The sequence below is a fragment of the Drosophila bipectinata genome, chromosome 2R, assembly GCF_030179905.1.
Source record: "Drosophila bipectinata strain 14024-0381.07 chromosome 2R, DbipHiC1v2, whole genome shotgun sequence".
Lineage (NCBI taxonomy): Eukaryota > Metazoa > Arthropoda > Insecta > Diptera > Drosophilidae > Drosophila > Drosophila bipectinata.
Window position 1 is genome coordinate 8,583,609 of NC_091737.1, and position 13,607 is coordinate 8,597,215.

Consider the following 13,607-nt stretch of genomic DNA (forward strand, 5'->3'; position numbering starts at 1 on the left):
GGATCCCCATCCTCAACCTTCTCCTTTGGCATCTTGGCATTTTTTTATCTTTTACCTTTTTGTTTTTTTATTCGTGGGCTTGTTCGTTCTCATGTTTCCTTCGTGTTGTATGTAAAATGCAGAGGCCACAAAAAACAGACCCAGACCCAGAGCCAGAGCCAGCCAGCAGGCCAAGAGGGAGGTGGCAGAAGGCAGCCAAAGTTAGCCCGCAACACATCTTAAATTTTCACAAAATTGCTTTCTTTCTTTGGCTTTGTTTGCCTGCCCTGGCCCTGGCCCTGTTCCTGGTTCCCGGCTCTAGACCTGCCCCTGCTCTGAGGTTCGTTTTTTGCTTGAATAACTTTCTGGCTGGATGGCTTTTCTGGCAGGTGCTGCCCCTCCAGTCCTGCCCCGCTGCCAGCTGCAGTTTGTTGGCCATTAGGGCGGAACTGGCATGTCAACGCCTGATTGACGAAACAATGAATAAGTTGCGAATATTAAGCAGCCAGTTTTTTAATTAAAGTACCGAGTTCTAAGCTCTTTAAATATTAAATACCTATACAGACCTTAAAGTTCTAGACTTGCCCTCTGAGGAGGTGCTGGTCCGCCACACTTGTTAACGCCTTTGGACTCGGATGGCTGGCTGGCAGCTCCATTTACTGCCTGGAATTGCATTTGCTGCCAACGAAGTTTCAAAGTTGGATGCCCCAACTGGCTCCTACTGGCTCCTCCCGGCCAGTCTCTGCCACGTTTTGTCTCGCAATTTGCCATGGACATGGCTGCCCGATGTCGATGTCGTTGTCGTCCTCCTCCTGGTTGTGGCAGGCAGCTTGAAGGTGCGAGTAATTGATAAAAAGCATGTTACATATATAATTTATTGGGCATTCAGCTGGCACTCCACTCTCCACTCCGCCAGGACAGAGCATGATGTATGTGTCGTCTGGCAGGGGACTCCTAATGGACGACAGTTGATAACAGGCTCGATTACAGGTTCTTGGCTTGGGTCCTTGGGGTCTCTTGCTTGAGAACCAGCTCTTGGTCTTCTTCAGGTTATATATTCAGATTCTACCATGCAGGGATTCAGTAGGTCCTGAGGTTCTCTGATTTTTTGCATTTAATTAGAAAGGAGAGCCAGTGAGTCCCTGCCACAAGGACAACAATGTGAGCAACAAAAACTAAAGCCATTGGAATGGGACTTGGACTGAGACTAGATGCCTCAACATGGCAGCCAACTGGTGAACTGCTGTGCCACCCGGTGGCTGCCTATTTAAGAAGCACCGGCACCACCAGCACCAGGCTCTTCAACACATTTAAATAGCTGCAACTTCCGTTGCAACTAGTGCGACGTGGCCTAGCAACCTGCCACTCCCCCAGCAGCAGCAGGACCTGTGCTCGAGTGCTGCCTGCCGGTGTTGGGATGGAGGAGGCAACGGAGTGGCAACATCCTGCTTGAAGCCACATCCCCCCCAGCACCACAGCACCACAGCCAGTGCTCACTTAAAGTTTTGTGCCACCCAACCGCCCGCCTCATCTCACCACCGGATCCGCAAAGTTTCCTGCCATGGCTAACAATAACAGCACTTGCACTCATTTACCATTTAAGTGCAGTTGAGGATCTGGACTCGCTCCGCTCGACCTGCGCGCCACCCCGCCCTGGGATTGTCGACTCGGTCATCCGAATTATGCCATTTTGCCACAAGCCACCGACGTGGTGGGAGCGGTGGGGCTTGGCAGAGAACCAAAACCACCACTAGCTCCAGTGGCAATCGTCAGCGCCGCATCATTCACATGCGCATCCGTTGCCCATTTCTATAGCTCCCATAGCTTCCTCACTTCCCAGGTTCAACTCGGCCCACAGCCAGAGACTCTTCAGCTCCAACCCGAACCCGAACCCCAACCCAACCCCAGTTGTATACATTAATAATTAAAATATTTTGCCAAGTTTGAATGAAGTGCAGGCAGGAGGAATCAACGGGTTACGCCACGGTGCTGGTGCTGGTTCCATCTCTGGTCTGGCTTCGTCTGCATTTCAATTTCGGTCGAGTGTGTGTGCCGGCACTGGAAAAAATTAGTATTTTTAAAGAAATATTAAGAGAAAACGAAAAGAATAAGAATAAATAATAGGTGGAAATAAATATATATAATATATTCAAAATAAATATTGTATAATTCTTTCCTAGTTAGTATTAGTTCTTATAGAATATATTAATATTTCTTCCTGTTTAAATGGTTGATGGTTTTTTTTTTGGGAGGTATGGCAACCCTCTTCTTGGCTCCGGTACTCGACTTGATGAGCATGTCTGCTCATGTTGTTCTTGTTGCTGTTGCTTCGGTTTTTTTTTTCATATTTTTCTCTGTTTTGTTTTTGTTTTTGTTGGTAATGATGTTGATTTCTTAACGCTTCACTGCCGTCTGCGGAGGAGCATAAACAATGTGAATAATATAGAAGGATTTGCAGTCAAGTGCTTCCTCCACCAGAAGCCACTGCAACGTCATCTTGCCACATTGTCAGCCTGCAGCCTGGCCAGGGCATTACGGGGCATTTTTTCCAATTTAATGCCAGTTGGATTCCGGCATTAGCACTATTATCGAACCACAGACCACAACATCCATGCAAATATTTACCTAAACGCATGATGGTATACCTACATAGCTCCCATATCGAGGGACAGGAGGGGAAGGGACTTGAGCTTTCATGTAAATACTGTTGAATTTGCACACTTGGCACATAAATCCTGTTGCAGCACCTGGGGGCAACTTCCACGTGGGCCGGTGGCTGATGGCTGGTGGCAGGTGGGTGGCAAGTAGCGGTGGTGGTGTGCTTGTGCTTGTGCACGCTTGATGGCATATGAGCAGGCAACCAAGCAAGCAACCAGCCAACCCACTTTGCAAAATGTCACCATTTTTGTTTTTCCATCGCAGCAGCTTTAACTCCCATCCCCTAAAAAAAAAACCCAAGCCAGCTCCACCTGCAACCCTCGGTGCTTGATGGATTACTCGAGAGCCAGCTCTCCGCCGGGTTGCATAAATATTGCAAATGCCTGCCACGCCAACGAGCCCAGGATGAGGCAGAGGCAGAGGCCGAGGGGGCTGCAGCTCCTGTTGCCTTGTGGGTCAACATTTTGCAACTGAAAGTGCATCTCTCTTGAATGCATTCCAGCCGAAATATCCCAAACAAAAAGCTTACAAACTTGAATTGCTGATTAGCTATTATTTTCGAGATGGAAAATACATAATAATCCCACTGACTCAAGGGAACCGTTTTGTAAAAGGTTCTAAAGGGATCAGGATAGGATCTATCATCCTATCCGTTAGGATAACATCCAATCCTAAAAATCTGTAATCAACCTTAAGGTAAAGGTAAACGACCAATATTAAAATATTTATTGTGCAAAAGTTAAAAAGAATACGGATTTCAGCTTTTAGTTATTGGCATTTTATTAACGATTAAACCGATTGTTCAAATAATCAAACTGGAGACGAGAGTCGAGAGGTTGGTCCTACCTTGTCAATCATCCTAAGTCCTTTCCTCTTAGGAGTTAACTGATGTAAAAAAAATTAAACAGTCTATAAAAAAGTAAAACATAAAGTAAAGTAAAGTAAAACATATTTGTATGCCTTGGAATTGGGTCTTTTTTAAAAAATTCAGCAAAAGACTATAGAGACGACTATATTGAAGACTATAGAGAGCAGTAGACTATATATCAGACTAAAGTAGTAGTAGACTTCGCCTGCTTCAGTGTACTGAAGTAGACTTCGCTGCTAAGGAATCAAATAAGAGTAAACAATTTATGTTCCGTCACATGAAAATATGGAGCAAGACTTCAGAATTCTACAAGAGTATCAATCTAAATAAAATCTCGCCATTTAAAATACTTTATAATAAATACGCCATTTAGTACTGTACAAGGATACTATTTCTCCCCAAGATTCGTTAATAGATTCAACATTACTAATTTCAAAGAATAAAGGAATATCGATTTCTTCTATCTTCTATATTTGAATAACGTTCTTTCTATTTGAGGAAGGGATACTAGTTCCATCTAATGGTTAACTCTCCCCATTAATTCTATAATATCTTAAAATATTTTAAAAATAAATAAAATGTACTAGCCGATGGGGTAGTAGATGCCAACCCTTAGATCTTAAGTATTATAAGTTTTATAAGCTTATATACTCTTTTATAAATAAACAACTAAGTTAAACCACTTAATTTAACACCATTTAAGTCAAGTCAAGATCCATATTAGATCCCCAAATTATATCTAGCTTAGAACCTTTGATGTTATCGCTCTACAGGAAGAGAGATAGTTAGTTGGTGGCATTTTTAAAATGATCAAAAACCCCTTAACCAAAAACTAAATAAATAAATAAATTCTAAAGATGGAGGCTGAGAATCATATATTTCTAAGAGTATTTATCCATGACTGTGCCTCGAATTTGTTCCACCTGGTGCGCCTCCATGCGCTTATTCATACGCAATTAGATCAGCAACGAGGGCAGGCAGCTCGGTGTGGAGTGGCACTGGCTCGGCTCAGCCTACATGCCACCGAGCCATCCACCCACCCAGCTGAATGCACCATGCCCCTCGGCCCACGCCCCCTCTTGGGCATGTGCACATACATAAATGGCAAACAAAGACCTGCCCCGGCCGTTGTTGGTTTTTTGCTGCCTGGGCGTAGTTGCTATTGCCTTTGGAATCACCACCAGAACCATGTGCCCACCCGTGCTGGAACAATAGAGGCACAGCTACCTCTCCAGCCGCCCAGACACTGACATCACTCCACTAGTTCTAAGCTTAGAAACTCTGCTGGAAGCTCCAACTAATTCCATGATTTCTTTGCAGTTCATGGCCCCAGCTCCTCGTCGCTGATCGCCAGCCCGCCCGCCAGTGCTTTCGTCAACACCCCGGCCACCCTGCTCTTCACCACCCGGCACGACATCCAGGTGGCCAACATCACGAGGCCCACGGGCGGACCCCAGATCGATGTGATCGTCCGGGACCTGGCCGAGGCCATGGCCATAGACTTCTACTACGCCAAGAACCTGGTCTGCTGGACGGATTGCGGCCGGGAGATAATCGAGTGCGCCCACACCAACGCCTCCTCGCTGCTGCCGCTCTCGCGGGCACCGAAGCAAACTGTGATATCCACGGGCCTGGACAAGCCGGAGGGCCTGGCCATCGACTGGTTCACGGACAAGATCTACTGGACGGACGGCGAGAAGAACCGGATCGAGGTGGCCACGTTGGACGGCCGCTACCAGAAGGTACTCTTCTGGACGGACCTGGACCAGCCGCGGGCCGTGGCCGTGGTGCCCGCCCGGCGCCTGCTCATCTGGACGGACTGGGGCGAGTACCCGAAGATAGAGCGGGCCAGCATGGACGGGGACCCGCTCTCCCGGATGACCCTCGTCAAGGACAACGTCTTCTGGCCCAACGGCCTGGCGGTGGACCTGAAGAACGAGCTCATCTACTGGACGGACGGGAAGCACCACTTCATCGACGTGATGCGCCTGGACGGAGGTAACCGGCGGACGATCGTCAACAACCTCAAGTATCCCTTCAGCGTGACCTTCTTCGACAACCGGCTGTACTGGACGGACTGGCAGAGGGGCTCCCTCAACGCCCTGGACCTGAAGACCCGCGAGCTGAAGGAGCTGATAGACACGCCCAAGGCCCCGAACTCCGTCAGGGCCTGGGATCCCTCCCTGCAGCCCTACGAGGACAATCCCTGCGCCCACAACAACGGTAACTGTTCGCACCTCTGCCTGCTGGCCACCAACTCCCAGGGCTACAGCTGCGCCTGCCCCACGGGCGTCAAGCTGGTGTCGCCCAACACCTGCGCCAACGGCTCCCAGGAAATGCTCTTCGTCGTCCAGCGGACGCAGATCAGCAAGATCTCGCTGGACTCGCCGGACTACACGATATTCCCGCTGTCGCTGGGGAAGGTCAAGTACGCCATCGCCATCGACTACGACCCTGTGGAGGAGCACATCTACTGGTCGGACGTGGAGACCTTCACGATCCGCCGGGCGCACACAGACGGCACGGGGGTGACAGACTTTGTGACCTCCGAGGTCCGGCACCCCGACGGCCTGGCGCTGGACTGGCTGGCCCGCAACCTCTACTGGACGGACACGTCGACGGATCGCATAGAGGTGTGCCGGCTGGACGGCTCCGCCCGGAAGGTGCTGATCTACGAGCACCTGGAGGAGCCGAGGGCCATCGCAGTTGCGCCCTCGCTGGGCTGGATGTTCTGGAGCGACTGGAACGAGCGCAAGCCCAAGGTGGAGCGCGCCTCCCTCGACGGATCCGAGCGCGTGGTGCTGGTCTCCGAGAACCTGGGCTGGCCCAACGGCATCGCCCTGGACATCGACGCCAAGGCCATCTACTGGTGCGACGGCAAGACGGACAAGATCGAGGTGGCCAACATGGACGGCTCCGGGCGGAGGGTGGTGATCAGCGAGAACCTGAAGCACCTCTTCGGGCTGAGCATCCTGGACGACTACCTGTACTGGACGGACTGGCAGCGCCGCTCCATCGACCGGGCCCACAAGATCACGGGCAACAACCGGATCGTTGTGGTTGACCAGTACCCGGATCTGATGGGCCTGAAGGTCAGTCGCCTGAGGGAGGTGCGCGGCCAGAACGCCTGCGCCGTGCGGAACGGGGGCTGCTCCCACTTGTGCTTGAACCGGCCCCGGGACTACGTCTGTCGGTGCGCCATCGACTATGAGCTGGCCAACGACAAGCGCACCTGCGTGGTGCCCGCCGCCTTCCTGCTCTTCTCCCGGCAGGAGCACATCGGCCGGATCTCCATCGAGTACAACGAGGGCAACCACAACGACGAGCGGATCCCCTTCAAGGACGTGAGGGATGCCCATGCGCTGGATGTGTCCGTGGCCGAGCGAAGGATCTACTGGACGGACCAGAAGAGCAAGTGCATCTTCCGCGCCTTCCTCAACGGCTCCTATGTGCAGAGGATCGTGGACTCTGGCCTGATTGGCCCCGATGGCATTGCGGTGGACTGGCTGGGCAACAACATCTACTGGTCGGATGCCGAGGCGCACCGCATCGAGGTGGCCCGCCTGGACGGCAGCAGCCGCAAGGTGCTCCTCTGGAAGCTGGTGGAGGAACCGCGGTCTCTGGTCCTGGAGCCGAAGCGGGGGTACATGTACTGGACAGAGTCCCCCACCGACTCCATTCGTCGCGCCGCCATGGACGGATCCGACTTGCAGACCATCGTGACGGGAGCCAACCATGCCGCCGGTCTGACTTTCGACCAGGAGACCCGCCGCCTCTACTGGGCCACCCAATCGCGGCCGGCGAAGATCGAAAGCGCCGACTGGGATGGCAAGAGGCGCCAGGTTCTGGTCGGCAGCGACACGGACGAGCCCTACGCCGTGTCCCTGTACCAGGACTATGTGTACTGGAGCGACTGGAACACCGGCGACATAGAGCGGGTGCACAAGACGACCGGACAGAACCGGAGCCTGGTCCACTCGGGCATGACGTACATCACCTCGCTGCTGGTCTTCAACGACAAGCGCCAGACGGGCGTGAATCCCTGCAAGGTCAACAACGGCGGCTGCTCGCACCTCTGCCTGGCCCAGCCCGGCAGGCGGGGCATGACCTGCGCCTGCCCCACCCACTACCAGCTGGCCAAGGACGGAGTCTCGTGCATTCCCCCCAAGAACTACATCATATTCAGCCAGAGGAACAGCTTCGGGAGGCTGCTGCCCAACACCACAGACTGCCCCAACATTCCGCTGCCAGTCTCCGGCAAAAATATTCGAGCCGTGGACTATGACCCCATAACGCATCACATCTACTGGGTAGGATTGGGAATGGCCTCCTCTTAGGGAAGATCTTAATAGTTTCTTTGTATTCCAGATCGAGGGCAGGAGTCATAGCATTAAAAGGTCATTGGTGAATGGAACGAAGGTCAGCCAGCTGGCCAACTCAGGACAGCCCTTTGACCTGGCCATCGACATCATTGGACGTCTTCTCTTCTGGACTTGCTCCTACTCCAATAGCATCAATGTTACTAGGTAGGTCTTATGGCCATTCTTAAGTTTTAAATTTTATTTTTAAAATTTATTTTTTTAGTTTCCTTGGCGAGTCGGTGGGCGTTATAGACACTGGAGACTCGGAGAAGCCCCGCAACATTGCCGTCCATGCCATGAAGCGTCTGTTGTTCTGGACAGATGTGGGCAGCCACCAGGCCATCATTCGCGCCCGGGTGGACGGCAACGAGCGCATGGAATTGGCCTACAAGCTAGAGGGAGTGACTGCCTTGGCCCTGGACCAGCAATCCGACATGATCTACTATGCCCACGGCAAGAGGATCGATGTGATTGACATAAACGGCAAGAACAAGTAGGTTCTTAGGATTCTTTGTGAATTTTTCCACTAACATATCGGATATCCCTCTAGGAAAACCCTGGTCTCCATGCACATCTCCCAGGTCATCAACATTGCCGCCCTGGGTGGCTTCGTCTACTGGCTGGATGACAAAACTGGGGTGGAGCGCATCACAGTCAATGGCGGCAGTCGCTCTGCCGAGCTGCAACGTCTCCCCCAGATCACTGACATCCGGGCAGTGTGGACACCAGATCCCAGGGTGCTGCGGAACCACACCTGCCTGCAGGGCCGCACTAAGTGCTCCCACATCTGCATTGCCAGTGGCGAGGGTATGGGTCGCTCACGGGACATTTGCTCCTGCCCCAAGCACCTGATGCTGCTGGAGGACAAGGAGAACTGTGGCGCTTTCCCCGCCTGCGGACCAGACCACTTTACGTGCGCGGCTCCCGTGTCGGGCATCGGCGAGGTGAACAAGGACTGCATACCGGCTTCCTGGCGCTGTGACGGCCAAAAGGACTGTCCGGACAAGTCCGACGAAGTGGGCTGCCCCACTTGCCGGGCGGATCAGTTCAGTTGCCAGTCGGGCGAGTGCATCGATAAGTCCCTGGTCTGCGATGGCACCACCAACTGCGCCAATGGCCACGACGAAGCGGACTGTTGCAAGCGTCAGGGAGAGTTCCAGTGTCCCATTAATAAGGTGAGTTTGTGGTCCTTTTTTCAAGAGAGATTATGTACTAATCTTGCCCATCCTTCAGCTTTGTATATCCGCCGATCTTCTCTGCGACGGCTGGGAGAACTGTGCCGATGGAGCCGACGAGTCCTCGGAAATCTGCCTCCAACGACGCATGGCCCCTGCTTCGGACAAGCGCGCTTTTATGATTCTGATCGGCGCCACCATGATCATCATCTTCTCCATCGTCTATTTGCTGCAGTTCTGCCGCCGCAGCAGGACTGAGCCCAAGGATGACCAGGCTTCCGACCCGTTGTCGCCTTCCACGCTCAGCAAGTCGCAGCGTGTGTCGAAGATCGCCTCGGTGGCAGATGCCGTTCGCATGTCCACCTTGAACTCCCGCAACAGCATGAACTCCTACGACCGGAACCACATTACGGGCGCCTCAAGTTCGACGACCAACGGTAGCAGCATGGTGGCCTATCCCATCAACCCGCCGCCCTCGCCGGCAACCAGATCGCGTCGTCCGTATAGGCACTACAAGATCATCAACCAGCCGCCCCCTCCGACGCCCTGTTCCACGGACATCTGCGATGAGTCCGATTCGAACTACACGAGCAAGTCGAACAGCAACAATAGCAACGGCGGAGCCACAAAGCATTCTTCCAGCTCGGCGGCCGCCTGCCTGCAGTACGGCTATGACAGCGAGCCGTACCCGCCGCCGCCGACGCCGCGCTCGCACTACCACAGCGATGTGCGCATCGTGCCGGAGTCCTCCTGCCCGCCATCGCCCTCGTCGCGCAGCTCCACGTACTTCTCGCCCCTTCCGCCGCCACCGTCGCCCGTGCAGTCGCCCAGTCGGGGATTCACGTAACATTTTGAGATTTATATCTAAGGCGCGGAGGGAAGGAACATATCATTTCATTTTTGTTGGTTTTCGTCGTCCGGATTTTTATTATTTTTTTATTCAAAATTTCAGAGCTTATTTCTAAAACTGATTTGTAAATATGTATGTGTGTTTAATTGGTCATTTAAGGCTTTAACTAATTTTAATCGTAGCCTAGAGAGAGCGTCCACGCCCGGCGGACGCATCCGATCTCGTTAAGTTTCATTTTGCCAGAAGATACCCCGGACATAGATTGCAGCAGTACCCTGAACTGCAACCATAGACTGCAGATTTTGTAAGCGAAATGCAATTATTAGCAACTAAATTAGTCGTAAACTATCCAATATTCGATAGGTCGTAAGTCTTTCGTAATTCTGTGTGCCAAATTTTCAGAAACCAGACAGAGAAACCCACACTTTTTGATTGAAACCCACTTGTATACCTACTTATAGAGCATTTACCAGCTAGACATGATTTAAACTAAGTTCTAAAGTGTAAATAGATAATTCTTTTTTACGACAAAAGCAATATTGACAAAATATGCGAGTAATTCAACTGTCTTCTTAATTGTTATAAACACCAAAAAGTGCCTCAGTAATACGTGTGTTTTATTGTTTATTCTTAAATCCTCCTATATCATTTATCCATAGATAATACAAATAATAGTTAGTTATTCGTACGTAGTAGTGTTCTGCAATAATTAAATGAAGGTCAAATCATATTTATAGTTAATTATAGAGAGCGTACTTTGTAACAAAACCATACAACAAATATTTTTAAATGTAAAATGCAGTATTTTTAACAAAACTAAATCATCAAGTGTTTTATTATGCCCCTAGAAGACCCTTTCACACAGAGACACTTACTTACAGAAAGGTATTATTTTATTATAAAATCACAACGATAAAAAATAAATACTATTTAACAAAATGGAATGTCTGTCGGTAAAGAAAATAACACAGTGCTTCGTATGCCATTGGTATATACACGAACTGTATGAATTGACTACAAACTAGAAATACAAATACGATTTATTGCAGGGTTAGGTTTCGATTAGGTCGGCTTCACGCCGAACCAGCTCATCTTCCAGTTCAAGGTGTCGTGCAGCAGCTTTTCCTCCTCGGCCGTCAACTGAAGCAGGGTCGAGACAGCCCGAACCAGGTGACGGGCTTCCACCTAAAAATAAACATTGGATATTGGATACCCTTCTAACAAAAATTGTAACTACGAACCTCGCGACTGGTCAAGAACTTGACAATCACATGCTTCAAATACTGAAAGTTCACTTCGTCCATTATGATGCAGTTGCCCTTGTCCCCGCCCGGGAAGGTTTCGAGAGTCGTGGTGGCATTCCTATGGGACGATATGGTTGCCGCAAGAGATTCACTGTCCGTGGAGATCTGCGCACTGCGCAGCTCCTTCTGAATGGTTTTCTTCAGGTCGACCAGTCGTTGGTTCAATGTTTTTATTGTCTATTTAATAAAATACTAAATTAGTAAGTGATTAAGTACTAGTATTGCCAAAGCCCACCTTATTTTTCTCCATTACTTCCAACTGAACCCCTTCGTAGTCGGCCAGTTTCTTGGCGTTGTCCTGCGCTGTGCTGTTCACCTCTTGCAGGGCTTGTCGGGCCACTGATATATCCTTTTCGAGTTCCTTATTCCTATCCTGAAGATCGTTGGCTTCGCTGCGCTCCAGACGCAGCTGCTGCCGCAGAATGTCTTCGCTCTGCGAGATTTCCGCATTGCGAAGTATTGCAGTCATTTTTTCCTCCCGCTCCACCTCCAGCTGCATAATGGTTTCCTCCAGCTGCTCCTGCTTCTCGGACACCTGGGTGCGCAGCTTCTGGGCCACATGCTCCGCGTTGGAGGCGTAGTCGGTGAACCTGTCGTCCGCTGCCGTGAGGCGGTTCTTGAGATCTTTAACCTCTGTTTCCAGATTTTGCTGAGAACATTCGGTTTATTGTTTACAAAGGTTCTCCATCAAAAGGGGTAAGGGGATAATTTTAAAAGATCATGCATCAAGGAAAGAGGTGACCAATCATTCAACAAATCATTTTAATACAGAAAGAAAAACAATTATAATAGAGAAGTACATAATAGGTGTGAATTTTACCAAAGCTAGTGTTAAATAAACCAGGAACTTAGGTGGTTACGGTTAGTACTGCATTGTAGAGTAAATTAGTGTTACAAGTCCCAATGGAAATCGTCCGCATCGGAAGGCATACTCACAGATTTGTTGCGCTCGAATAGGATTTGTTGCTCGTTCTCCTCCCGGCACTCCTTCAGCGCCAGGTTCAGCTCATCGATCTCTTCCTCCAGCAACTTGACCTGAGAATGCAAGAAAGTGAGTTGGGTTTTTTAATAGCTATTGTTAGTCCACCTTATCGTTGCGCTGCTTGACCTCATCCTGGGCCTTTTCCAGCTCGAAGGTGACCTGCTTGCGGCTTTCAATGGCATCGTCGCGTGCTTTGAGGGCCTTGCGCTTCTCAGTCGTCTCCTCGGCCACCTGCTTTGATAGTCGGCTAACCTGAGTTTCCAACGCCAGGTTCTGGCCGCTCCAGGAGCCCTTAATGTCGGAAAGCTGCAGGTGCGCCTCTTCCAGGTGCTGTTCCAGTAGCTTGTGTTCACGAATCAGAGCCTGCACCTGCTGCTCAGCGCTGAGCTTGGCCAGGGATTCAAGGCGCGACTCCTCGACGATTTTCATGCGCTTTTTGAGGTGGTTGTTCTCTTCCTGCACGGCCGCCAGAGTGGTGGTCAGCAGGTTCTTCTCCTGCTGCGTCGCATGCCGCAGACTTTCGAGTTCGTCCCGCAAATCTTCGGCAACCGATTCTATTGGACGCAGGCGCTCCAGTTCCTCGCTGAGGGATTCGATTTGCTGGCTCTGTTGCCGCATGGCGCCCATGCGATCCACAGACTCCTGCTCTCGAAAGCTCAGCAGGTTCTTCAGCTTGTCGATCTCCACCTGCTGCAGGTTCTGGATCTTCTCCTGCTCCTCGCAGTACATGTCCTTCTGCGTCTGGGCCACGCGTACGCTCTCGAGCAGGATCTCATTGGTCTTGTCCACCCGCAACTTCTCCTCCTGCAACTGCTGGAGGCCCTGCGTCAGGGTGGACACTTTGGTGTTGAGCTCATTGCACTGACTCCGAAGCTGGCAGAGCTGCTCCGACTGCGCCGACAAAAGAAAACAGGTGTTAAATATTGATGTATACACAGACTGTTTCATTTTCATACCTCGTTGTAGATTCCACCGCCACCGCCCACATCATCAGCCGAGTTGGAATTAATGCTCACACGGCGGCTACGTAGCCGGTAGTTATTGTTGTTGTTTAGGGGAAGGCGTTGCTGTTGTTGGGCCGCCGTAGTGGCCACATCCTCGCCAGTCTCCTCCTTGATTTTGTTTTTCAGCGTGGCAAACATTTTCACGCCCACTGTAGCTTTTCCAATTGGAGGTAGTTGGCTTTTCCGGCGTTCCCGACACCCCGACAGCGGGAGTTCGACTGAATTATTTTTGGGGCTAACTGAAACGTGCCCGCTGCGCGTTTATAGCATAGCGGATTATCTTCGTCCGCTGTGTGCTAGTTGCTTATCAGAAAAATGTAAATTTTGTAAACTTTTGATATGAGCTGACAGTGTTGCCACACCGCACCGTTCCAAGCGTCCTTTTTCGAACGGTCTGGTAGCCCCGTTAAGGTGCAGGGCTGCATG

The 13,607-nt window shown here is 50.9% G+C and overlaps 3 protein-coding genes across 6 annotated transcripts in view; 1 reads left to right on the top strand and 2 right to left on the bottom strand.

Moving 5' to 3' along the window:
- Positions 1-10,712, top strand: part of arr (low-density lipoprotein receptor-related protein 6) — a 28,408-nt gene extending 17,696 nt beyond the window's left edge. For all 3 annotated transcript variants that reach the window (XM_070278907.1, XM_017235225.3, XM_070278906.1), the window contains exons 3-7: positions 4,826-7,815; positions 7,874-8,031; positions 8,090-8,359; positions 8,417-9,041; positions 9,100-10,712. In XM_070278907.1, coding sequence (XP_070135008.1) covers positions 4,826-7,815; positions 7,874-8,031; positions 8,090-8,359; positions 8,417-9,041; positions 9,100-9,888 — 4,832 coding nt within the window. In that variant the 3' untranslated portion in view covers positions 9,889-10,712. The remainder of the gene's footprint in view (positions 1-4,825; positions 7,816-7,873; positions 8,032-8,089; positions 8,360-8,416; positions 9,042-9,099) is intronic.
- LOC108121264 (baramicin A1) overlaps positions 2,884-13,607 on the bottom strand; it is a 49,189-nt gene continuing 38,465 nt past the window's right edge. The window contains exon 5 of the mRNA XM_070278915.1: positions 2,884-2,895. The gene's annotated coding sequence lies outside the window, so the exon portion shown is untranslated. The remainder of the gene's footprint in view (positions 2,896-13,607) is intronic.
- Positions 10,767-13,561, bottom strand: Golgin97 (Golgin 97). 2 transcript variants are annotated; one of them, XM_017235233.3, is made up of 6 exons: positions 13,134-13,560; positions 12,283-13,068; positions 12,132-12,230; positions 11,431-11,844; positions 11,133-11,372; positions 10,767-11,076 (listed from the first exon to the last, which is right to left on the bottom strand). In XM_017235233.3, the coding sequence occupies exons 1-6, from the start codon at positions 13,317-13,319 to the stop codon at positions 10,954-10,956; spliced, it is 1,848 nt and encodes a 615-aa protein (XP_017090722.2). In that variant the 5' UTR covers positions 13,320-13,560; the 3' UTR covers positions 10,767-10,953. The 2 variants fall into 2 exon arrangements, with proteins under 2 accessions (XP_017090722.2, XP_017090723.2); XM_017235234.3 differs by lacking the exons at positions 10,767-11,076; positions 11,133-11,372; positions 11,431-11,844 and adding an exon at positions 11,941-12,063 and having other exon boundaries at positions 13,134-13,561.